The sequence below is a fragment of the Tamandua tetradactyla genome, chromosome 7 (genome assembly GCF_023851605.1).
Source record: "Tamandua tetradactyla isolate mTamTet1 chromosome 7, mTamTet1.pri, whole genome shotgun sequence".
Classification (NCBI taxonomy): Eukaryota; Metazoa; Chordata; class Mammalia; order Pilosa; family Myrmecophagidae; genus Tamandua; species Tamandua tetradactyla.
In genome coordinates, this window is record NC_135333.1 from 150,399,306 (window position 1) to 150,426,001 (window position 26,696).

General features: G+C 36.2%; 1 protein-coding gene across 1 annotated transcript in view; it reads left to right on the forward strand.

The window, feature by feature from the left end:
* Positions 1-26,696, forward strand: part of ACSS3 (acyl-CoA synthetase short chain family member 3) — a 184,695-nt gene that overhangs the window by 153,829 nt on the left and 4,170 nt on the right. Inside the window, exons 10-13 of the mRNA XM_077111526.1 lie at positions 1,326-1,421; positions 4,629-4,692; positions 16,549-16,630; positions 18,435-18,557. Of these exons, the coding sequence (XP_076967641.1) occupies positions 1,326-1,421; positions 4,629-4,692; positions 16,549-16,630; positions 18,435-18,557 (365 nt within the window). The remainder of the gene's footprint in view (positions 1-1,325; positions 1,422-4,628; positions 4,693-16,548; positions 16,631-18,434; positions 18,558-26,696) is intronic.

The window sequence follows — 26,696 nt, forward strand, 5'->3', positions numbered from 1 at the left end:
AATGCTGTTTCACAGAATGCCTTCCCGTTTTTTAATCATTATATGAAAATATTTGTAACTCTCAGTTTCTGTTTGGAAATCTCCACTTTGGTTACTTGCTGGTTCTCTTCAGCGATGACCACATTGCTTAGCATTGGAAGCACCGGAGTGTGATGTAGGAACTACATTTTAGTTCTCAGGAGACCATCCTCTGTTATTGATGGCAGCTGAGCCACCATGCATAAAATGTGAATAATAAACTGAACTACTCTGGAAGGTAGAAAACAGTAGTAAATCCTTCCCATCATTCACAGTGATATAAATGTGTGATAAGTTATGGTCGACATCGTGGTGGAAGGAACACTTTCTGAGTACTTAAGATGATAGATGTCTTTAATTCTTTTGATACTTTGGATCTGATTGGTTTGGGAATTAATCCCTTGGGTGTATGTATGTGTATGTCTGTTTGTATAATATTAAGTCTGATGTTGCAAAACTTTTCACTTTTAAGACCCTCTTGTTCCACTCCCGCATATAGGGAAATTTCATGTTTAAAAGATTCTGTTCACTTACAAATTGTGTTTATCGATAGTAACAAACATATTCCTCACTAAAAGATAGTCACTTTTAGAATTTATTGATGTCATATAATAGCTGCCATTATTTTATTACAACTTGAGATAGAAAACTAATTGAACAGTTCCAGTAATCAATGCAGGCTAATTAATTATAGGCCAGTATATGGTCTTGGGGAAATACTCAGCAATACACAACATAACATCTTCCTTCTAATATTTTGGGGCTTCTAGGAGTCCAGGTGCAGCAGACTGAATAACTTAGAAGTAAATTCTCTGGGGAAGTGTTCCAGAAAATTAGAGTATAATATTGATGTTTTAAAAATATTTGGGTCACTCCAGAGCATAAGCTACAAATAACAGAAATATTTTGCATGCATTTTATTGACAATCGGAAATGAAATAACTTTAGATGAGTCAAGATATTTATAGAGAGCTTTTAGATTTCAACATGTGTTGTGAAACTCTCAAAGTTGCCTCATTCCTCTTTCTTTATGCCTACTGATCTGTGAGTGAAAACACTAGCACGTCCTTACATTTCTTCAGGAGAAGCCCTAGTATATAAAGTATTTTAAATATGTAGGCTTAAGTTTTTAAAAATGTAGATAATGCAGACATTACTGGGTGACTTTCCATTTTAAAACATTTTTGACACTATTTATATCACTTCTAATTACTGCATTCTGTGACAAACTGGTTCCCCACCACATTGAAGAAGCAGCATGATTTGAAATTGAAATATTAAATGTTAAGTAATGTTTCTTTCTCCAGAGACTGGATCCCCAATTACAGCTTCATGCCTTGGATTAGGTAATTCGAAAACACCTCCACCCGGGCAAGCAGGAAAAAGTGTCCCAGGGTACAATGGTAAGAAATTATCCTAATTGCTTGAAATATGCAATGTCAATAAGTTTGGCATTTTTACCATATCTAGCATTTATTATATTGCTTGAAGTATACTAGGTGTTTAAGAAGTATTTGGATGAATGCTTTGTTGTAAAATTGAATATCTTAAATTTTTGCTATTATCCAATTTGATAGAGAGAAGGTTGTGAACTATTGAGGATGTGTTCCGAACAGCTGCCAGAATAGAGAACATGATATTATTTGTGAGTTATATTAAGAATGTGGGGTGTGAAATTAATACATATGGAACACCTACTAGGTACTGAGTACCTTACATACATCATATCTTAATGTTGAAGTATATTTAATTCAGAGATATTGTTACTATTTTATAGGTGAGTTCACTGCTGTCCAAAGAGATTAAATAACTTTCCTAACATAACACAGGTAGTTACATTCTGAGGAGAGTGCAAACCATTGTGCTTTATTTCGTTTGTTTGCTTGTTTTCACCGTAAAAGTTGTAGTGCTCCCCCCGCCCCATTACATATGCTACCTTTTAATTTCAGCATAATGATAAGGCTTTTGAGTCTTGCCAGCTAAAAATAAATATAAAGAGTAAGGTTTCCAAAGAAGAAAAAAAAGTTGGGGGGCTGTCCATGTCAAAGAGAGATAATGTCCTTCAAACATTTGTTTTTAAATTTATGGGCGGTGCAGTGGTGGCTCAGCAGGCAGAGTTCTCGCCTGCCATGCCGGAGATCTGGGTTCAATTCCTGGCGCCTGCACATGCTTAAAAAAAGCCTAATCAATTTATGGTAGTGAGTATAGTAGCTAATATAATTTCCCTAGGACTCCATCCCCTATTTGTATGAACTTAAGCCAGTTAACTTTTCAAATATTTGGTTTTCTTATTTCTAAATAGGAATAATAATTATACATGCTTCATTGGGTTACTTTTGTGAAATAAAACAAGGAAGCCTTAACGCAGCGCTTGCCAGGAAAATGAATGAATAAGACTTAGCTAGTATTATTATTGATACTCAGAGAAGCCAAGAGGAGCTGACTTGATTTAGACTCACATATCCAATTACAGACAAAGAAACTGAGGCACCAGAAATTATGTTACACCTAGGATGCACAGTTTATCTTAATAGATTTATGTTGAAGTCCTAACCTTGAAGGACAGAATATGACTCCTAACATGTATTTATTATTTGCATGCCAATTACAAAATTAAAAGATTTGTCTTTTGCTTTTCTAGCATAAAAATACTGTATTTCCTTCTAGGACAGGGGCTAGTTAACGAAACCAGGATGTTTTGATTTAGCCTAGTAGTTACATTGTAAGTTTGTTTTTTCAAGAGCAGGAATAGATCTTCTGTGAAGCCAGTAACTTCCCTAGCCATGGAAAGGCAACCCAGCTTTAGTGAAGTCCCTCTTTTGAACAGTGCTTGCATTCCTGCTCTATTTAGCAGGAAAAATTGCTTTTGTGCCCAGGCATTTTTAGAGATGGATAATTGGGGGAGTTGATAAACAGATTTTCCTTCCAGGATTTTGTATTTTATATCCGTTTTATATCGAGTTGGAAGAAAGAGTTATACTTTGTAAGCCCACGGAACGTCAGTTCAGAAGTGACGTGCAGACAGTGTAGACGAAAATCTTAATATTAAACTGCTTATTACCAAGAAAGCAATGACTTCATAATTTTTGTGGGTTTTATTAACTACTCAGAGAGTTAAAACCATAATTTAATATCACATATTTAAAAAGAAATAATCTTTTGGGAAAGAAAAGGAAATCCTGTATTCAACATAATGTAACATTTAATTTCACATTCATTCAGTACTTTTGCAACTTATTTCTTCATATACATTTCATTTTTTCAAGTAATTCTTATACTAACACTGTGGAAAAGAATTATTCCCATTTTATAGATTGGGGAACTGAAGGGGTAATAGAGAACGTGCCCAGGCGCACACAGTAAGTTCGCCACTGTTCTGCAATCTGGGGAATCAAAGAGGAAATAGACCTGACCTCCGTCCTTAAGGAACTCAGTCTAGAGAGGGGCAGGTGTCTTCTACACCTCTAATAATTCAGGGTCAAAACAGAGTTTTAAAACAAAGTTCTCTAGAATCACAAAGAAAGGAGCAATTAATTGTTTCTGGAGGAGGGCATTCTTGTCTTCACTTCATGTTATCTTCTTACAGTAGAATTATTTATTTATTTATTTATTATTTTTTTTTTTTTAGACAGAGAAGGAAGGAAGGATAGAAGGAAGGAAGGGAGGAAGAAAGGGAAACATCTTTAAACATTTTCTTATTTTATTATATTTTGTTTGTTTGTTTGTTTTTTACATGGGCTGGGGCCGGGAATCGAACCGGGGTCCTCCGGCATGGCAGGCAAGCACTCTTGCCCGCTGAGCCACCGCGGCCCGCCCAATAGTAGAATTATTTATGAGAATGAAACCACGCAAAAGATCAACTAAAATCTAGAAGATGATAACTATCTTCATTCTCAGTTTGTACTAAGGACTATCAACCTTGATCTTCTAAAACCTTTCGGGATTTTAACAGGATGTAACAGAAGGCATCCAGATGCTATCCGGGAAGATTAAATTCACCTTTAACGCCTATAAGTGAATATTTTAAGACATAAATCTCAGAATAAAGAGTTCCCCTAGTTTTTAAATGCTTTAATTTTAATGCTTGCAGTATTGTTGTTGCTATATATATGTATATCTTTTGTATGTATTTTTTGGATTGTTGCTGTATATATAGATATATATATATGTATATTTTTTGTGTGCTGTATGGTGGGGTCATATTTCATTATTTTTTGTTGATGTTATATTTTAAGAAAATTTTTTCCTTTAATTTTTGAAAAGCTGGACATTGTTTTAAATGTTTTACTAGAACACAAGAGTATATATAAATGGACATAAACACAGATTATTAAATTACCAGCATATTTAAAACATGAACTCTTATTTAAGAAACCTTGGAAGGAAAATTTATAACCTGGTTAGGAAACAAAAGCAAAAACAATATTTTTAGTAAGAGATTTTAGATAATTTAGATTGTACGATCATGATCTCACATGAATTAAAAGATGCTTTTTTAAACTACAGTTATGAGGTTGAATATATGAAACGTGGAAAACTTTTAAAGTTGTACATTTTTAATCATTTTCTTTAATTTATGTATTTATATATTTTTAAATTTTACTTTGCAGTAATGATCTTGGATGATAACATGCAAAAACTGAAGGCTCGGTGTTTAGGAAATATTGTGGTAAAGTAAGCAAAATTTGCTATAATACTATTCAAGGGGCAAGCATTGGTATGTAATATTTAAAATAAAACAACAGTGATTGTACTGTCAATATTAGAATGTTGCAGGATAAATTTGTCTATTGTTGGAGAATTGTATGATCTCTATTGTAATTTAAACATGGAAGCCCCATATAATAGAACAATTGGAAATTTTTAAAAGGTGAATCTTGCATCTTCTAAGAAGTTTTTCTGATTAAAATATAATGTAGAGATGATAAAAGTAACTTTTAAAGGGAAAATATTATAAATATTTAAAATTTCTATATTCCCCCAACTCAGTGATACAATGTTAATTATGTAATATATGACTTCCCAGTTTTTTGACAAGCATTTTGCATCACTGAAACAATAGGTTTTCTGTACCCTGACTCATGAACATTTTAAATTTTTATTGTTCCTGTTAAAAATTCTTTATTCCCACTGTAGCCCTCTTAACCTTCTTAGAATTTTTATGATTACAAATAATGTTGTATTGCATGTATTTTTGTGCTTTTTTCTCATTTTTCGCTAATTACTTTGACACTGAGTAGATTTCTAGAAGTATAATACTGTGTTAAACGGTACCAGATCATAAAATCCATGACTTAAAATATCACAATTCTGTGCTATCAACCTTTTTAAAAACATTTTTTTATTGTGAAATATAACATATATATATATATAAGCAATAAATTACAAGTACATGGTAACAAGTAGTTCTAGAATAGATTTCATTTGGGTTACAGTTCCACAATTTTAGATTTTTCCTTCTAGCTGCTCCAAGACACTGGAGACTAAAATAAATATTAATATAATGTTCAGCAGTCATGCTTATTTATTTAATCCTATCATCTCTGTTATAACCCACCATCACCTTTGATCTTTCTCTCAATATTTAGGGGTATTTGGGCTATGTCTATTCTAACTTCATGTTGAAAAGGGGTGTCGATAATATGAGATAGGGGGATGGAACTAATTGATAGTTTTGGAGAAGCTGACCCCTCTGTTTTCTGGAAAGTAATCTTAGAGCATGAAACTTTTGTAGAATCTAAGATAGAGCCCTAGGTGTTCTTTAGTGTCAACAGGAAAGGTTTCGGTTGGATTTTGACAAACGATGGTAATTAGCAATATCTAGCTGAAGCTTGTGTAAGAATAGCTTCCATAATAGCCTTTTGACTCTATTTGAACTTTCCTACCCACTGATACCATATTTTGTTACATTTCTTTCCCCCTTTTTGGTCAGGAAGGCATTGTCGATCCCATGGTGCCAAGGCTAGGCTCATCCCTGGGAGTCATGTCTCACGTTGCCAGGGAGACTTTCATCCCTGAATGTCATGTCACACATATGGGGAAGGGGAATGACTTTCCTTAAGGTTGGCTCTAAGAGAGAGAGGCTATACCTGAGCAACAAAAGATGTTTTCTAGAAGTAACTCTTAGGTATAACTATAGAAATAATCTTCACAAAATGTGCTGTCAACTTTTGTCATTGTTAGTTTAATAGGAAAAAATGCTAAAATTTGAAGTCAAAATATTTAAACATACTTTAAGTTAAAACGTTATTTGTTTGTTTTTTTGCTAAGGGAAGTTGAAATGTAAGATAAGTTGGGAGATACACGGTATATGACATTTCAATAATTTGTAAGGTTGCTTTATGGTTCTGATTAGCATGATCTTGACCGCTTTACTGATATAATTTAAGTAACAGAATTTTCAAAAATAAGCTTCTATAAATAAAGTATATTAGGTGACAGGTTTTAGAAAAGGTTTGTTTCCCATTTATTTATATTAGAAATTGTTATAGTCTATAAGCTGCCAGAATGCAATATACTAGAAATGAATGGCTTTAAAAAGGAGCATTTGTTAAGTTGCAAGTTTATAGTTATAAGGCCGTGAAAGTGTGCAAATCAAAGCAAAGCTATAAAAATGTCCAAATTAAGGTATCAGGGGAAGATACCTTGGTTCAAGAAGACCAGTGATGTTTAGAGTTTCTCTCTCAGCTGGAAAGGCATGTGAGGATGTCTGCTAGCTTTCTCTCCTCATCTCATAAGACTTCTTCAATGGCTTCCCCCAGGCTCTATCCGTTCTGGTGGCTCTAAACCTTTTTCCAAAATGGTTCCCTCTCAAAGGACTCCTGTAAGCAAACCAACCCCCCTTGAATGGTTGGAGACACAGCTCCAGGGAAACAATCAAAAAGATACCACCCAGTAATATTGAATGAGGGTTAAAGGACATGGGTTTTCTGGGTACACAACAGATTCAAAGCAGCACAGGAACCAAAATAGCTTTCTTAAGTGGCATTCTCAGATTGCTATAAGATTGTCTCAGCTTAGTAAACATTTTTAAATCCCTGAAAATTAAATGAAAAGCAGTAGTTAAAAAAATAAAGTATTTCTTCAAGTAGAGAGACTATGACCTTATGAAAAGATAATAGAGAAGATAAACATGATACAATTCTCAGATTTTACATTATCAATAAACATGATAGATACTATATTGCTTTTTTTAATGTTCACTTTTAAAACACTGTATCTAACAATATGGAAAAATTGAAGTTGAATATATCATTTGTAATCATGTTTCTCTGCATCAGAATCCAGTTTAAGCTGGAGGTGGTTGAAATTTGACTTCTTGTAGGAAGTGGGGTGGGGTGGGGGCGGGAGAACTTGCTAAAGAAAATAATAACATGAAGATTGTGGGTGGCTGTTTAGCTGGCTTAGGAGAGCATGTGTTTTTTGAGAGCTTATAAAACCACTCTATCATACATCTTTATATAACTATCTAACCTCTCAATTACAAATGAGTCATCTCTTTCATAAAACAACTCTTGCAGGATCTCAGCGGTGGCATTTGATGCCAGCCCAGGTTTTAAACCTCTCATGGGTTCTTGCCCTCTAATTATTGATGACTTTGCCCACAACCATTCAAAGATAATAAAATATAGTAATATCCAAGATAAATTTTTTCTTCGTATTCTAAGTACTTATCGAAAGTAATACACTGTTGCCTTACAGCATGATTCTATGGTTTAGATTGTCACCAGTGCAGAATGATTTTCTTCCCTCTATATTCCTAAGCAGGAAATTTATTGTAAAGATCTTGGGTTCTGAGGTTTCATTATAAATTACTTGAGGATGTAATATATTATAACATGCAGTGAATTTTTATTCCTCCCTTAGGTTAATAGTGGAACTAGGTGTTTGAGAAAATTATATATATATATATCAAGAAGTTATCACAACAAAAGTTACCTCCTAGATCTCGCTTTTCTTAATAGAGCAGTTCTTGAAACTTTTCAGTAACAATTTTTATTTGTGAGAGAAAGGATTTGCTATATCATATCTTTTTAAAACCCTAATTCCAGTAGTCATTCCACTCTAATTCATCAGTCTGAAAATTATTCACTAATCCTAAGGGCTGCAGTTTGCATAAGAAGTTTTTATTTAATACTTAGCAGTACAACTTGTGTGTCTCCTTGTGTTGAGGGGAGACATCATTTGCCCGGAATAGAAAAATGCCCAATGAATGCCTTTTAAATGGTCATAATAAATAGATATTTCATTGAATTAAGGAAGATGAAAAGGTGGTGAACCTGGGCAATAAAAATTATTGTGGTTGGAAAAAAATATGTTGTGTAATTTGAGAGACAGTCATTCTTTTCCTGTAGACTGCATTCTGCATTAGGTCTGTGATCTAAAACAGGGTCATTTCTATGGACCAGCTACAGGGAGCCCCAGAACCATTTGGAGTCCTGTAAAATATCTTTAATTAGGCACTCTGTATATAGGGTCTATATGCTATAAACCCAGTCTGCAAAATAGCTGAGATTTATATTTTTAAAAATGCCTTGTCCCCCAAGTATAAGAAATTTAAGTCAAAATGCACTAAATATCTATAAAATTTAACATCCCAACAACTTCATTGTCAAATTTAATCTGTGCTGATTCTTTATTTTATTTGCAAACACTTTTTAGGTGTTATTTTCTTACTTCCCATAATTCTCGAACATGAACAATGATTATTGAGAATTAATAACCAATGGTAAATGGAACATGTGACTTCTTGACAAACCATTTCAAAAGCAAAATAAGCCTTTTCTTTCAGAAATAACTGTTTTAATTTATATTGCATATTGCCATATTTTATTACCTTTGTATGTGAGGTGAAGCCACTGGACATAAGGGTGATGGGAGTCCATGAAGGACTTAAAATTTGAGCTGACATCCAAAGCCACCTCTGGAGATAAATGTCCATTATTCTCAATTATTCCTGCCTATGTCCTTCTGTACTACTTTGTGTCACTAAGTGAAATATGCTTTGAAGAGCAATATTCTGTAATGCTGTTTATGCTCACTAGTTCTACTTGTGGTCATTATTAAAAAATAGAAATAAAAATCTGCTGGACTATTTGAAATATGCGAGGCTCAGCCTATATTGAAAGAAGTAAATAAAGGCTATTTTACAAGAATTTTTTAGTACTGTTACAGGTTCTTATTTCACAATACAGTGTCTTCAATTGTATAAATAACATTGAGAGCAGTCTGCAGAGTTTCTTTAAAACATGAAGCTATAACCATGTATCCATCATATACAAGGTCTAAATGGAATCCTTCATTGGACCATGTTAAGATGGCTAACCCCAAAAATCAGGAATAGCGATGTGTGTCAATTAAGAAAAAAAAATCCTCTTGAACTGCTTAAGCTTTTTCCCTTCCTTCGTTATGGCTTATCTTGCTCCCATAGGGAACCTTTAACTAGAAGGTAGATATTTTAATGATTCCTAAACTACTATGGGGCTCAGCACATAATAAAAATAAATCTTGCAGTTTTATTAGATTACTTGTATTCATAGGATTTGCTATTCTAGCAGAATAGATAGCTTCATGTATGCATGAGTGTCTTTTCATTCCTTTTTTAGTTTGATTTTGATTTTGAAATGGACTCCAGGCAGTTAATTCAGTGGAAAATTTATGGTATCTGAATTGCTATGAACACGTAATGCTTATGAATTTTAGAAGGACGACCTGTAATTGCATCCAGAGGTCCAAAGTGCTGAAATAAAACTATGAGCCAATAATTTTCAGGCAACACAGAGCGGGACATGAAAAAATTTTAAGTGCAATTGCTTTTCTCACTATCACAGTTCTCACTGTTATTAAAGCTATCAGTCTCTGGCTCCTCCCCTCTGTCAGGCTTACATTTTTATCTGACCCAATCCGTTGTTGTTATTGGACCAGATAGTCATACGCCATCTTCCCAGTGCCGTGTGCCACTGACTTGTACCCTACAGGCAGTGGTGAGTAACGGTGTTTGTTCACATCTTTACAACTTTCCAGAAGTGATTTAGTCACTATACTGCCATCCTGGAGCAGGCAGCTTTCTTTCCTTCAGATTATCCTTTGAGTGAAGCCAAGGATATCACATAATTGTAATCTCTCCCCTTTCCAAGTCTCATATACAGATTTTAGTGTGATCTTTTATCAGCCTCACAACAACACTGGGAGGCAGCCAGTGGGACAGATTCAATCCTCCATTTAGACAAGGAAAACTAAGCATCGTTAGTTCTGATAGAGTTAGAACTCACATTTATTAACCAATCTTTTGTCTGCCTGGGGAAACAGAAATTATGGCCTCATCTGTCTTCTGGGGAGGTTAAAAGAAAAGCAAAAAACAATTGTTTCATATAAAAACCTCTAGTAAAGTCTAAGGACCCTGTAGGAAGTCCTGGGAGTGCAAAGTTGGGATCTAATTCCAGAATCCCCTAGGGAAGAGGATTTAGGCTTCAGTTTATTTATATAACTATAAGAATTCCTGATAGAATAGTGCTTACAGACCACCTTCATCTGGGGTGTGAGGCACATAGGAGCTTTATATTTCAGATTGGCCAAGAATGTGTTAGTTCTAAGGTGATGGACAGTGTCTTCCTTCCCTGGCAAGGTAAGGAAGGATTCTTCCCACTTAAGAATCACAGCTGCCTCTGTAATTCTTTTACCCCCTCAAGAATGGTTACTTTGGAAAGGACATTCTCTTAGAGGAATTCCTGATTCGTAATTGGGAGAGTTGTAACAAAACCTCTCATTTCACTCTGTTTGGAAGAGTTTGGAAAGGTAACACAGAGTGGTAGCATTAGATTTGAAATATGAATATAGGAGTTAAACAACACATTTTGTAGTATTTTTGTTTCTCTTCCTAGCTTCTGTCAGCCCAGTGCATTTTTTTACATCGTTGTACAAAAGTTTTCAGAAGACCCCCATTTTATCCACTGTTCCAAAGGAAAGTCTCTTAATGTAGGATAATCATTAGGATAGCAGCAAAGATAAGAGTTAGTTTGTAATACTGAAAAAAAAGAAGGGCAAAAAACCCTCTGCTTTAGCTCATATATATCTAAATTCGCTCTGAACCTTACTCTGCTCTCTTCTAACGTATTTTCCTTCTGTAATTTTTTTTTCTTCACAGATACCTCTGATTCTGGAATTCTTTAGGTTTGCAATTCTTTATGACCATTGTATGGCTTTTTCCAGGGCTCCTTCTTTAGATTCTCTTTTAAATATTCAAATAATATCATCAGGCCTTTAAAGATACCTGGACAGGTTAGTGAAGAACAAATTGCATTTCCCTATTTTATCTTATCAGCTTACAATCATATTCTTTTATCTTGCTCTCCAGCCTGATCCTGAGCTAAAATTGGGAATGGTGGATTCGTTTTCTGGGGACTTCTCAAAAGTCACTTGGGACAGATCCTCAGGCCTATGGAGCAAGTTGCTATAAAGATGCATCGTGGGGGCACAGGGTCAGGGCACAGTAGAAACTTTCAGCAAATGATCCCTTTATTACTTGTGCAGAAAAAAAGATTCCAGAAAGAGCAAATAATCTTGTTACAGAGCAATAGGCTCACTGTCTAATGCACACAGAAGTCAATACCATAACACCAGGAATATGAGAAAAATGCTTTACTGTGAGGTCAACTGAGAAGGAGACAGGAGGCAAGCTCAAATCTGTCTCCTTGATCCAAGAACTAAGGACAATTTATAGGGGGAAACAAAGGGTGGTGGGGACAGTGATGAGAATTCAGGATGGCATATTCTGATTGGCTGTTTATAGAATTTTTCATATATGGTAGAAAGACGCCAGGGGGCCACATCTCATTTTCTTTCTGAGGGGTGCCTTGCCTTTTATTTGCTACTGACAGTTTTTCATCCCTGTAATCTTCATTCCAAGGAAAATGATTTTTGCTCCTAATATCTCAGGGGTCACTCACGGGGTAAAGGCTCAGTGTGCCTCTGCACATGCTCTGTCAGCGGCCGAGTTTGACGGCGGCTGAGTTTGACAGCCTGTGAGACAAACTCAGGAAAGGATTTTAGTAATGGGAGAGGGAGAAATTCTGACAAGCAGCAGAGCTGGATTTTGAGTTTTCGTAAGCGTTCCCAGCTATCTCACCTATGGTTCCAATCTCCTTGTTACTCATAGCATGAAGAGTCCAAAAGGGTAGGGGAAGAAGTTCATCAAGGCTGGTCTCCTGAGGTGACTGCTCTGGGGAGGGTCCATAGGTGGCAGCTCTGCCCAACCCTCTTGACGATGGAGAAGAGAGACCAAGCTATGCTGTTTGAGTGTGTTTCATTTAAAATACACCTTAGAAGGAAGAGGCCTTGCCACTGGGAATTCCTGTTCTGTTAAGCATCTGGGGCTACTCATTCCTGGTTTCTGGGTTCTGGCCAGGCCTTTTTATTGGATTTAACATTCCCTCCCCAGTTTGTGAAATGTCACACAATGGAAAAGGAGGTGGGGTAATGGAAGGCCAATGCCTGAGTTTGGGACTTCTCCAGAGAAGCCGTTGGGGGTAGGCAAGGTCTGGGTGCTGGCTGCTTAACAGGTGTCTGTTTTCCCTAAGAATGCCCTTGCCAGCAGGTGCATGCCTTGGGTAGGGATAAAAACTTCTCCTCCAATAATTCCTGGCAATACAAAGTTTAACTACCTGCTGTAAAACTTGCCTTGCTAATAAAGAACTAGACCACTTTTATTCTACATTTGAGTTGTCTACATTTTTACATTATTTTATTAGCTAAATGGAGTAGACAGCACTGTGACAGTTGTCCCCCCACCTATGTTCTAAAAATACTGAGTTCCTTGCATGCAGTTCACAATATGACAGTATCTCCATGCATCCAAGATCATAGTTTACACCTTTCTATCACTAATGCCTAACGAAGTGACTGAGGAATACCAAACACCCAACACATACTGATTCAATGAAGAAAATGAATGCAAGAATTATGCATGATTGGATGAGTGGGTGAATGGGTAGATAAATAAAATAACTGCATAATTCCTCAGGCATTTTCTCCTCTCACTTTGATGACTTCTCCCTTTCTCCACTGACTATTTCTATCCTAAGTCAGCCTGCCTCTCCATATGAATCACTGCCTTATAGTTCTCCTTCCAGATTCCAACAAACTTTTTAAAAGTATGGTCTTACCTTGCTGCCTCCACTTGCTCACTTCTTATTTACTCCTTAATCATTCTGGCAAGTGCCTTTTCTCCATTCTACTGAGGATACTCAAGAACATCTTAATTACTAAATTCCATGACCTCTGTTGAATCCTTTTTTTAAAAAAATCCATACTTCACTTAATCTAACTGGATGCTCAGTCATTATAAAAACTCACGTAGGGTACATAAACAGTGATATCTTTGTAGCAATGATACGACTTTCATTTCACCCTCAAGCATTTCTAGTTCTTCTTTTTTTATTTTTGTTCAATGGTTGCCTTCTTCTTTAAACTGATGTTTGGGTTGGATTTCTCCCTCTTATTCCAGATATCTCCCTGGATCATGTCACTGATTCTTAAAATTTTGAGGTTTGTTGAGCTGCACATGGTTAGCATTTCTATATACCCATCCAGGCTGATCTGCCCTTTTAACGTCACACCTGTATTACTGTTGTCTTATTAGGTAGTACCCCTTATGAACCTGAAAACTCTTAAAATTCGAAGTCTACTGTCCATCACATCTCTACTTTTCTAAATTTCAGTATCCCACCTCTCCCCAAAATATTACTTTTACTCCATTTGTGTTCTTTCTGTCAGTCACCATTATATCAGGCCAGAAACTTTATATTCTGCTTTGATTCTTCTCTCTTTTTCATCTCTCACATTCAATTTTCATCCTATTTTTGTGACCTCCAGTTATCCAATCCATCACATTGGATTCAGTGTTCTCCTTACAACAAAGATCTTATTATACCCTCTACTTCTTAAAAAAAAAAATACTTTGGTAGCTCACCATTACCAAATGCCTACTTATGGTCTTTGGGGTCATTTAAAATTTTCGCCATGCGCCATTCACCATGTATGTACTCCCCTCACGCTGTTCATACACACACACATACACACTTGCAGATCCCACAAATAGGTTACATTCAGCAGACTATTTGTACTATGTATACATTATTTGCTTCATTTTTACAAGCCCTTGTTGCTGTGCTTTATATACTTTAAGAATGCATTATGCATTTTCTAATTAATTGGTGAAAAGCAAATAGTGAATGAAATAATGAGGAAGAAATAGAAGAAACACTTGAGGAAGAGGGTAAGACTTGTCACTCACTCAGCATTAAGTGCTTTCCTTTACTAGTCCTTTCTCAGCTTCGTGAACCAGATCATAAATTACCTCCTATATGTCCAGTTCTCTGAGCCTGCTCCTTTCTCAAGGCATTTCCTCCTAGATAAAGTCTCTATCACATATTGCATATAGTGAGTTGTGTTTTAGATGTTCCTGTAGGATAATATGGGAAGCACCTGCTTCTCTCCTTTCAACATTGTGGGACCCCATCCTCCTCATTTTTCCTCCTTGACCTCCCTCTCTTAGTTTTCCGGGTCTGTTATAACAAATACCTCAGGCTGGTTGGCTGAAACAATAGAACGGCATTGTATCACAGCTTTGGATGCAATTATTGTTGCACAGTTTTACAAGTCCAGAATCAGAGTTTTGACAGGATCGTGCTTTCTCCAAAGCCTGTGGCGTTCTGCCGGTGGCTTGCCCCGAATCCATAGCTCAGTCTCTCCCTTTGTTACATGGCCATCCACCTCCACCTCCAAGTTTTCTTCTGCTTGTAAGACTGCAGACATATTGCATTAAGACCCACCCAATTCAGTTTGACCTCTACTTAATGGGGTCTTCGAAGATCCTATTTATTAATGAGTTCACACCCATGGGATTGGGATTAGGACTTGAACATGTCTTTGTGGGGTACATGATTTAATCTGTAACACTTCTCCCCTTTTTCTTATGCTCTTCACTGCCGTTTCCCCAAACCCCTACTGTCAACCATGTATCATATAAAATGGAGACTCTATAGGAACAAGGGATTAGCTATGCAATATGATGTCCCTCTCCAAGGGTGGTTTAATTCCAGGAAATAGGAGAAAGCTGAGATTTTGTATTTATAATGATTAAAGATTAAAGGTGCATTAAAGCATTCTTAGGGTGACCTATTTTCACTACTGAAGTGTGTTTTAGATTGCAATTCTGTTTCCATTGAACTGACGTTTTAATATGGTGTGTATCCCCTAACCCACTGATACTGTATGAAAGCCAAAAACCCTCTCCTCAAAAAACATGCAATACATATCTACATAAAACTAAATTTTAAATATGCTTTTAAGAGTTTCAGAGATTCCTCAGAAGCCTGTTCATGCACCTTATATGAAGAACCCTTGATATGTCATTCTTGATTCCCAGGGCCTATGGGCATACACAGATATTTGCAGACCAGTCTTGCAGGAATGAAAGATGGTATAAAAATCTGCACTGTTCCTGACTTCAGAAAATAAATGCAAATATTGAAAGTTTTGAGCAACAGTTGAGAAATCCTAACTTCATTTCCAGTCTTCTCTGCATCAGCACTGCAAAGTCACTGTGTCACTGATTTTTTAAAAATTCTTTGAGTATCATGGGGTGGGTTTTTGTAAGGCCATAAGCTTTGCAGTGTCTAGCTTTCCAAACTATGAAGCATCTAAAAAGTTCCTGTGACCAGAAAACAATTTTAATTATTTTATTAGCTAGGTTCTTATATGGAGAAACAATATGATATATTTATTCATTCATTCATTCATTTAGAGATAACAATTAAACCCTTGCCATGTGCACTAATGGAAGAAAAAAGTATAAGAGGAAATTGGTTAGAAAGAAGATCTACTCATATGCTACCTTGCATTTTATATACTCAAATATCGCCATGTTTTCATAGGACCAAGAACTCGCCTAGTCAGGATGGTCATGGAAAGAAAGATTAGAAGAGAGAATGGTGAGAGGGCTTTCCCAGGGGAGGGAGGAACATTGATTTTGAAGATAAGTTTGATTGGAATAGTCTACTAAATTGTGCAAAATTGTTAACCTATATGAAAGAGAGTCACCTTTTCTTCAACCTCGATGACCCAAAGAGATAGGCATGCATCACAGTTAGTAGCTTGGTACTTAGGGGAAAAAAAAGTATTTTTCCTATAGTGGAAGGATAGTTTGCCTTATAGAGTAATTCAGGGGTGGATATTTGGTTCTTTTTTATTTTTCAGATGTTATGCTTATTGTAAGGATTGCTGCTAATAACTTTGGATGCCAATGCGTGTGCCTTTTGTGCACAGAAACTAGTCATTCCTCAGTTGTTCTGCCATGCCATTATTGCATTCGTCCATCTCAATTAGATTTGATCTGCCCAGCAGATTTAAGGTTGCATTTCAATGTTGGATTTGAATTGTGATTAACCATCACACTGGAAATACAATGTTTCTAATCAATCTGTCTTTATGGCCACTTTCATCATAATTCTAACTGCTCTTTTTTTATGTAAGGTTGCCATTACCACCTGGGGCTTTTTCGGGACTCTGGAAGAATCAGGAAGCATTCAAGCATTTATACTTTGAGAAATTTCCTGTAAGAACTTCAATATATTTTTGCTGCCTTATGTACTTTTCTACAGTTCTTGCCTATTAAATTAAGCAACTTGCTCCTAGAACCATAGATCACAAAAAAACTTTTAACGGTTATCTGAACCATTGCCAGCTCTCAGGGATGGGAACGTCCAAACCGCAATTGTCTCAATAAGCAATTTTTATAATTGTATTTATCAGTCTTTGTAGGTAGAAATTCCCCATTTTTCTTAGCTTTTCCTTGACACCAGAACCTTTTTTGGTTAATTTAAACTGTTTTACCCATGCACTATATCATTTCCTCCATTGGATTCTTTTGTACATACTGAGAGCAACTGATGACCACTGTACATTGTCATTCATGCCTTTTAACTGCCTCTGCTCCTGCCTATGTGAACACAATTCCTGCGGCTGGCCCTGGAGTTACATTTTTCCATCGCTTTGCCTATTTTTGATGTCTTTTTTTCTGAATATCTTCTGTGGTCTTTATTTTAATTCCCATGTGGCTATAGAATAGAGACAGTGTTTTCAAAGTCAAAGCCCCAGTCCTCAGATAACAAAGAGTGTCTCCTGTTTCATGTTTTGTTCACCTTCCTTTCACTCCATGCCTGGGTCATGTGTATGCTCATAATGGCACTCAATGCTTAAGCTGTATAGAGTGATTCTGTGCTCTGCATTCTTACCCGACTTCAAACCTCTCATCTGAGGGTTTAATAGCAGCACTCTTAGTATGTGCTATGGCTGTGTGCTTTCCATACTTTAAATACACTTAATCCTCAAATAAAAAACTTTTGAGATAGGTACTTTAGTAATACCCATTTTATAAAGGGGAATAGTGAGGCACAGAAGAATTGAGAAACTAGCCCAGGGTCCCATAAGTTAGAAGTGATGGACCTGAGATTTCCATCCATATACTCTAGCTCCAGAGACCATGCTCTCAACCACTCTAGGGTGCCTCTCTAATAGTAATAATATTGATTGTAATCACAATAAGAATTGCCACTTACTGAAGGCCCATGATATCCCAGGCCCATCCTCTCTACTTTATAGACACCATCTCATTTATGCTTCATTGTGATTTTCAAGGAAGGGATCCTTACCCCATTTCACAGATAAGTATACTGAACCCCAGAAAGGTCAAGAGACACAGATAGTGACTCACCTGGATTTGTAACAAAACCCATGTTCGCAAGCATAGGTATCATGATAATGCAGAAGCATTAGGGGGAGTAATATTTATTTCCTTTTCCCTTTTTATTCTTCTTGATTCTTTACTCTACTTTGGCTTCTGAATAACTGAAGATTTACTGCTTTGAGTTGATTAAACATTGAATTGCACACTTGCTATTAAATTTCACCAATTCTTGAGTCCAATTCCTAATCCATGTTAAAAATTTTGTGTTATATTTTGTAATTATAAACAAGGAATCTTAAAGCTATTAAAAATTAATACAATTAGAGAGAAATCAAAGAATTACTTCCCAATACCAAAGTATGTTGGAAATATTGAGCTATTACTTCGCCATTAAAAAAAGAAATTGGGTTCATAAACTTTACTACTCTAAGTTCAAACACATCACTTGAACATATGTATGAACACTGTAATTTATTCCTGGCTGTTAGAGGAGCTAGGAGATTCTAGTAATCTTTCAAAATCAAAAGAAATTTAATTCCATAGCCTGGTCATGAAAGAAAGTCAAATGCATATGGTAAATCCATTTTTATCCATTTTATATTCTCCCAAGTTTAAAAATGATTATATCACCTAACACTACAGACTAATTAAGCATTATTTATTCTGTTTTCAGGGATATTATGACACCATGGATGCCGGTTACATGGATGAAGAAGGATATTTGTATGTTATGTCTCGAGTTGATGATGTAATAAATGTTGCAGGTCACAGGATTTCTGCAGGTGCCATTGAAGAGGTATTGATGAATATTGGTTTTCTATCCCAGGTGTGTTTAGGAACAGAGTTGAACTGAAAACAATATTGAGGTTAAATCATTCTGCTTCGAGAATTACCACAGCCTTAATTTGTCTCATTTCCTCTTAATGCAGATTTTTATATTCTCAACATTTTCCCCCTCCCTGCCTAGTGGTGACGAGTTTTAGGTACATAAATATATTTGTTTTTCTTATGGATAAGCTTATATACTGCTGCTTCTGATGACTGGGTTCACATGCAATCTTTAAAAAGTGTGAGATTTAAACAATTTGTTGTCCTTTTAAATACTGAGAATTTTCTTTCAAATTAAGTTGCACAAAGTCCAAAGAATGGGTTTTCAAAACTTTTTTTCCTATTTAAAATGAGTCACTTTTTTGTTATACAAATTATACAACTGAGATTTTATACTTGCATCGATTGTGGTAACTGTCACCATAGACAAGATACATAACAATTTGAACACAGCCAAAGCATTCCCTAATAACATCACTTTTGTTGTCTGACACTTCCCCAACTCTAAAATGTGGGCAACCACTGGTTTTTCTCTGTTCTATTGGCTTGGCCTTCTCTGCAATGTCATATAAATAGGATAATACAGCATGTTACCTTTGGAGACTGTTTTTTTTTTTTTTTTTTTTTTTTTTTTCCGCTTAGGGAAATGCATTTAGGAATCAGCCAAGTTGTCCTGTGTATAATAAGTTGTTCTTTTCTGTTACTGATTAGCTTTCCATTGTGCAGATATTCATCCATTGAAGGGCATTTGCATTGTTTTCAGATTTTGGCAATTAAGAATGATGCATCTGGGTGGGCCACAGTGGCTCAGCAGGCAAGAATGCTTGCCTGCGATGCCAGGGGACCCGGGTTTGATTCCTGGTGCCTGCTCATGTTAAAAAAAAAAAAAAGAATGATGCATCTATATATTTTTTTTTCATAAAAGTATATATGTATATTCAGGTGTGTATATATGTATTTTTTGAATAAAGAATAGTTTTCATTTCTCCGGGATAAATATCTAGAAGTGGGTTTGCTGGGTTATATGATAAGAATATGTTTAGGTTAATAACAAACTGCCAAGCAGTTTTTCCAGAGTGGTCATATCCCATCGGCAGTGGTTCAGAGTTTCTATTGCTTCCCATCCTCGCCGCCATTCAACATTGTCAGTATCCTTTATGTAAACCATTCTAAGACAAATGTAAAGGCATCTCATTGTGGTTCAGGTTATATTTCTATAATGAGTAACGATGTTGAGCATCTTTTCACATGCTTATTTGCCCTCCATAAAGGTCTGTTGAGATTTTTTTGTCCATTTATTTTAAAATTGGGTTGTTTATTTTCTTATTGTTGAGTTTGGAGAGTTCTTTATATATTCTGGACAGAAGTCCTGGCTGATATGTGATGTGCAAATATTTTCTACCAGTTTGTAGCTTGTCTTTTCATTCTCTTAAAAGTGCTCTTCACAGAGACAAAGTCATTTTCATTTTGATGATCTGTTTCACCAATTTATTTTCTTTTACAGATCATGATGTTTGTGTCATATTTAAGAACTCTTAGCCCAAACCAAGGTCACAAATATTTTTTCCTTTGCTTTCATCTAAGAGTTTTATAGCTTTGTAATTTATATTTGATTTTACTGTTCTTTGTCTCTCCATTTATTTATGTCTTTTTTGTATCTTTCATCAGCATTTTTTGTACTTTTTAGTATACCAATTCTCAATAAATTTTGGTATCGTCACACATAAGTACCTAATTTTTGTTGCTATTATAAATGGTGTTGATTTTTTTTTAAATTCGGCCACCAATTTTTCATTGTTAGTGTCTAGCAATACTATGATTGATTTTGTATACTAATATATATCCTATGATCTTGCTAAATTTATTTATTGTAGATTTTCTTAATTGGAATTTTCTATGTAGACAATCATGTGGTCTATGAATAGAGATAGTTTTATTCCTTTCCAATCTGAATGCCTTTTATGTCTTTTTATTGCCTGCTTGCACTGGCTCGGACTTCCAGTATGATATTGAGTAAGGGTGATGAGATTAGACATGCTTTCCTAGTTCCTGATCTTAAGGTAAAAGCATTCGGTCTTTTACCGTTAAGAATAATGCTAACTGTAGGTGTTTTTGGAGTATGCCTTTTATCAAATTAAGGAAGTTCCCTTCATTCTTATTTTGCTGAGTTTTTCTTTGATCATGAATAAATGTTGAATTTTGTTGAATACTTGCTCAGCCTCTATTAATATGATCATGTGGTTGGTTTTCTTTTTTAAGCCTGTTAATGTGGTAAATTGCATTAATTAATTTTCAACTGTTCAACTATTCTTGTGCTCCTGGAATAAAATCTTCGTTGAAATGTATTGATTTTTTTTATTTATGGTAATTTTCCTTGTTCCGAAACCTGCTTAATGTGCTATTCATATAGCCACTCTAGATTTTTTTATTAGTAGTTAAATCACTCTTGTTTTTCCCTTTTTCCTTTTTTTTTTTTTTTTTTTGTATGCTGTATGGTGGGGACACACTTCATTATTTTTCCATGTGTGTATTCCATTATTGCAGCACCACTTGTTGAATTTCTGTTAGTTTGCTTGGTTTTTGTTTGTTTTGCTTGTTTGATTTTTTTGGGGGAAGTGCATGGACTGGGAATCGAACCTGGGTCTCCCTCATGGCAGGCGAGAATTCTACCACTGAACTACACTTGCACCCTCCTTCCCTTCTTCCTTTTTAATATATTTAGATCAGTATCGTTTACATGGGTTTCTTATAGACAACATATAGTTAGGTCTGTTTTTTAATCCAATCTGATAAACTCTGTCTTTTAACTTGTGGTTTTAGGCCATTTGCATTTAATTAAAGACATATTTATACCTACCAGTTTATTATTAGTTTTCTCAATGTGTCTTCTATTTTTTTTATTCCTCTGTTTACCATTTCTGTCCTTATTTTAAGTTATTTGGTTCTTTTTTTTTTTTTTTTTTGCAGACTCATTTCTCTGCTAGAACCTCTGTATTTCTTTCATTCCAAGAGTGTTTGTCCATTCATCTTAGACCATGGTTATGTTAGGTTTTTTTTTTTTTTTTTTTAAAGGAAAGACAGAGAGAGAGAAGGAAGGAAGGATAGAAGGAAGGAAGGAAGGAAGAAAGGGAAACATCTCCAAACATTTTCTTGCTTTATTGTATTTTGTTTTTCCGTTTTTGTTACATGGGCTGGGGCCGGGAATCGAACCGAGGTCCTCCGGCATAGCAGGCAAGCACTTTGCCCGCTGAGCCACCGCGGCCCGCCCTATGTTAGGTTTTTAACTAATCTTTATGAATTTTATTCAGAATGTGCATCAGGTATATTGGGTCAGACTCAGGCTTCTTAATAATAAGTGCATCTTCCCCTCCCCTCTTACCCCAGGCCTTTCACCTGGGTGGCCCAATCGAGCCATGGGAATTTTTCCTACAAAAGGAGCCAAATACTTCATAGGTCAAGGACAATGCAAAATGATTTCATGCTTAAAAGGAGAACGAGGCAGCTATCTCACTCTCTCTGAAAAGGTATCTAACTCCAACCCTTTGGTATGTAAATAAACATCGCCAGGAGCTCCAAAGCTCTGTTTGTCTCAACTTTTACAGCATGGAAATGTTTATCTGTTTTGGGACTTTATCTTTTTTAACATGTAGATACCTGGGAGATGGTACTCTAGTCTCCCTAGCACCTTGGGTATTTAATTTAGGGAGCTAGTCCCCAGCTGCAGCCATTTGGCCCTCCCAGGGAAATTGAAAAACTATTATACTTTGAGATCAGAGCAATTAACTAGACAAATGACTACAAATCTGCATCTACTGGAATTTACAAAGTATCAGGAGACAAAGACTTTTGACAGGAGTCAAAAAGAAATCTAGGCGAGTTTTATTTCCCCACACTTATAGCAGCTGCATTAAAAATTGTGTCTGATAATTCCAACATGTGGATCATCTTGAGTTTAGTATCTATTGACCCAGTTAAAATCACACTGCTTATCTTGGCCCACTTTTTGCAAATTGTGGTTCCAGTATCGAGTTTTCAAAGCCTTTGCAGCACCATTCTGGTCTGTCCTCCTTGTGCCCCTTTCAGAGGCCAGTCTGAAACAAGTCCAGTGTTCAGAATCTTTGCCGCGCTGATTCTATTTGAATTCATGCATGCACAGCTGGGGATAAGCCCAGAACTTCACACACATTTAAAGTATCCATTTCTTAGCTCCCTTCTCTTCCTGAAATCTCACTCTCTGATTCCCAGGGCTCCCACTTAACTGCTCTTCTGGGTAGAAAGTCAGGACTTGAACTTCACAACACTATTAGACAGGTTCAGCCCTGCAGAGTCTATCAACACAGTGACCCTAGGGAGAGCAAAGGGCCCTGTGTTTTTGCTGACAGGTGCCTGGAGTAGGGCAGGACAAGTCAGCAATGCTCCATCCTCAGGGGCTGCCTTCATGGTGAGTGGGGAGGGCAAGTGGGGCTGAGTCTTGCTCGCCTTACCTTGTAGGGAGTGCAGAGTTGACAAGATCACTGCCACCCTATAGGGAGGCCAAGGGCACTGCTTCTTTTCTGGTGTCCCCCTTCAGTAGGGAGGATAAAATCAAAAGAGTTCTGTTAACATCCCCTCACCTGCCCTTCCCAATCCTCTAACTAGAGGGAGCAGGGTTTTCTCAGGGCGTTTTCTGTCTGCATTCATTGAAAGGTCCAGATTTGGGACTGCTTTAGCGCCCAGGCCAAAATACACAGGAGGCAAAACAGACCAACAAGGGAACAAGCAACAACAGCAAAAAACCCATAAACAAACAAAAAAGCAGGGAACTCGTTACCACATTATCTCTCAAGTTCTTATTACTTCTGATCGGGTCTTCTAATAGTTTGTTTATGTACTTTAGCCCAGGGTTTTTAACTGCAGTTACTGGGAGAGATAAGATAGAAGGCATATACTCCATTTTTTCTGGAACCAGAACCCGGAGGGGTTTTAAGGCCAAGCAAGGCAAACTGCAATTTAAATGAATGAAAAATGTTAAAGCAGCACAATTAATTCAGTGAGATCAGACTGTACAGAATAAATCCCCTAATTAAAAGGTAGTCACCTTCTCTAAATCCTGTGCTTAGTTTGGCCAAAACGTATCAGCTTAACAATTTTTGTCATGTTGATTTGTTTCCAGTGACAGTCAGTGTGGTATTGAGTAAGAGGAAATAATTTAATAAGATATTTTGGAACATGTGAACTTTGTGTGCTATTATAATATTATCTCGCTTTGACTACTTTGAATTTTCTGAACACCTGGAATGGAAATTTATGCTTCATTTATTTTGGTGTGTTGGCAAAAAGTAGTTCAAGCTACATGAACTTTCATTTTCTTTCTTCTAAGAGATTACCTCTGATGTCTACCTGCATTGCCTGCAGACTCAGCTAATTAAAGTTCCAGGATTACTTATGCCCAGCTCTTATTATCAGTCAAAATCCTTGGCCCTTTGTTTTAGAATGAAAAGAGAAGTGGCAACCTATTCAAATATTCTTGTGCTTTAATATATTCCTACTGACATTCTCCATACTATATGTATGTGACAATAGAGATAGCTGTGACAACACAAGATAGGCAGTGAAAATGGAAAGATGGAAAATCATTGAACACTAACAGAAATTTTATCACTGGATTCTGGAGAACTTACAGCACATAATGGAGCACCTCTCTTTAAGTAAATATCTCCCTTTATATAGCATCAATGATGAACTCTTTATTGAATATTATATGTAATAAGGAAATTGATATCTCAATTGTTGTCAGACTTATCTTCTCTAAGAATCCTTAGAGGGTTGTGAACCAACATTCTTTACTGGCTTTTTCTCATCTCTAGCAAGATTGCTTAGCAAATCGATACTTAATATGTGTCTGAAATGCTTAGGCTGATGACATAACCAGCTCTTATTAAAGTAGTCAAAAACCTTACCTTATATTTATATGCTGTTTTTTACCATAGTGCTCAGCGGTGAATGCTGAGTTCCATTCTGACTTTTTGAAATGGAATTTAAGCTTTTAATTCATTGAAAGTCTCATTTGTAGAAAAAATATAGACTGGTTGTTTTAGCTCTAATGATGATACCAGTGCTTTTCCAGTTTCCCAAAGTAAAAAATTGACAAGTGTGGTACCTTATGTAAGATAAATCAAGCAAAAATGTTATTAAAATTCTTACCTCAAAAATGTTTCAGGAAACTGTGTTCTTTCTCATCATAAGAAAATAGAGCCCTAAATTAGCTTTTATAAATTTAGTAGGACGTTATTGTTCTTGCAGATTCTAATACCTGTGAGCATCTTCTATAACTACTACGTAATAATTAAATCTATTTGAGCAGTTGATTAATCTTTGAAAGCCTCACTTCCATCTGGATACTTGGGAAATTGGTGGAAGTTCAAGGAGTTCTTAAGAAAATTGGATATGAAATTGGTTAGCTCAGAACATTTCTGCCGGAGTTATTAGGAGATAATGTTACCAGAGAAAGACGGTGGATTCTTTTGCCTGACGCGCTCAATAACCAATTCCGGAGATACCAGGATTTCAAAAAGAGAAAAAGTTTATTACTAGGCACGTAGCAGGAAAACAGATGGTGTGTTGGCCCACAACCTGGCTCCCCAAACTGCAGTAATTCTGATAGTTTTATTAGAGTGAAACATGGGCAGGGTTTAGGATAATGAGCACAGTGGCCCCAGATGATGTAATTAGAGGTTCTCTAATTACTGAGCATGTGCAGATCAATTACATTGTAGTCACAGAATGGATGTAAGAAAATGGCAGAATGAGTATAGGTGACTTATAGGTTAGCGTCTAAGCTACTGCACGTCAGGCGGGGGCCCACTTTGGTTAGATCCAGTCTCAACAAGAAAACTATGAACTTGGGATGGGTTAGCTCTGGGCTGACCCAAGACCTTTCATTAATAAACCTTAGGGGCTGTCTTTAGTGATCACAAGACTTAAAGTTGAAAAATTGGATAACTGGGTACAAATGACGGTTAGTCACTGGCTTTTGCAATCACAGGGGCAGCAGATGGAGGCTACACAATCATTGTCAGAGATCAAGGCAGCTGGCTTACAATTTAGAGATTTCAGGAAATTCCCTCTGTCTACTCCAATAAAATAGAAAGCAAAAAGGACTACTATATGATGGTTCAGTAATCAAAATAATCCCTTAAATCCTGAATTCTTAGTTGTAAGGTGGTTATTTCTGTTCAGTTGTTTTCTCGTGAAGATATCTCCGAGAAACAAAGTTGAACTCCCTGATTTCACTTTCACTTGTGCTTAAATTGCAGTTTGCTATATTATGACAGCCTTGGAAACTTGGAAATCTGGTATTAGAAAGCTGAATTTAAAGCCTAGGGCAGAATTCACATACCATTTACTGTTTTGAAGATTGTTCTAACCAAAGTGCCAGTGTTTGTTTTCCAAGTTAGCTATTTTGTTCTCTATTTGAGGAATGATTTCTTTGAGCTTGAATGTATTTCCATAAAGTGGCTGTGAGCACAACAAAGTTGACATGCAGTTCAATTCTACCCAAGATTGAATGAATGACTACATAACAGAATTGCTGCATATTTTCTGGAGTATTGATACAATTATTGGTGAAGATGTGGAATCTCTCCGTTTTCTAGACACTTCAATTTCAGGGGAAATAAAAATGCAAAAAGGCATATCCTCTTTCATCCACTGCAGAGACATTATCTTTGTATCTTCTGAGGGTGCTTAATCTAAACTAATTTTTATAAATTTAAAAGTAAAACATAATTGAGAAGCCTGTGTAGTTTAGCCCTCTGAAGCCACGGAATCATTTTAAACTAAATTTATACTAAAAATGCCAGTACTCCAGGAACACTGAATGACTTGCATTTACCAGCCCTATTGTCATAACTGTTATTTACTCACTTGTGGTGAGATAATTACTTCAAGTTTGTTTCACTCTTTCAGCTAATCAAATGACAGTTAACCACAGCTGCTTCATGGATATATTTTTTGTAATGGAAGAATACGTAAATGTGACTTGTGATTTTTCCTGCCCTACTCCACCCCCCCACCCCCCCTCCACCCGTGGGTTGGCTTCTGTTTCTCAAATGTTAAGACATATTTT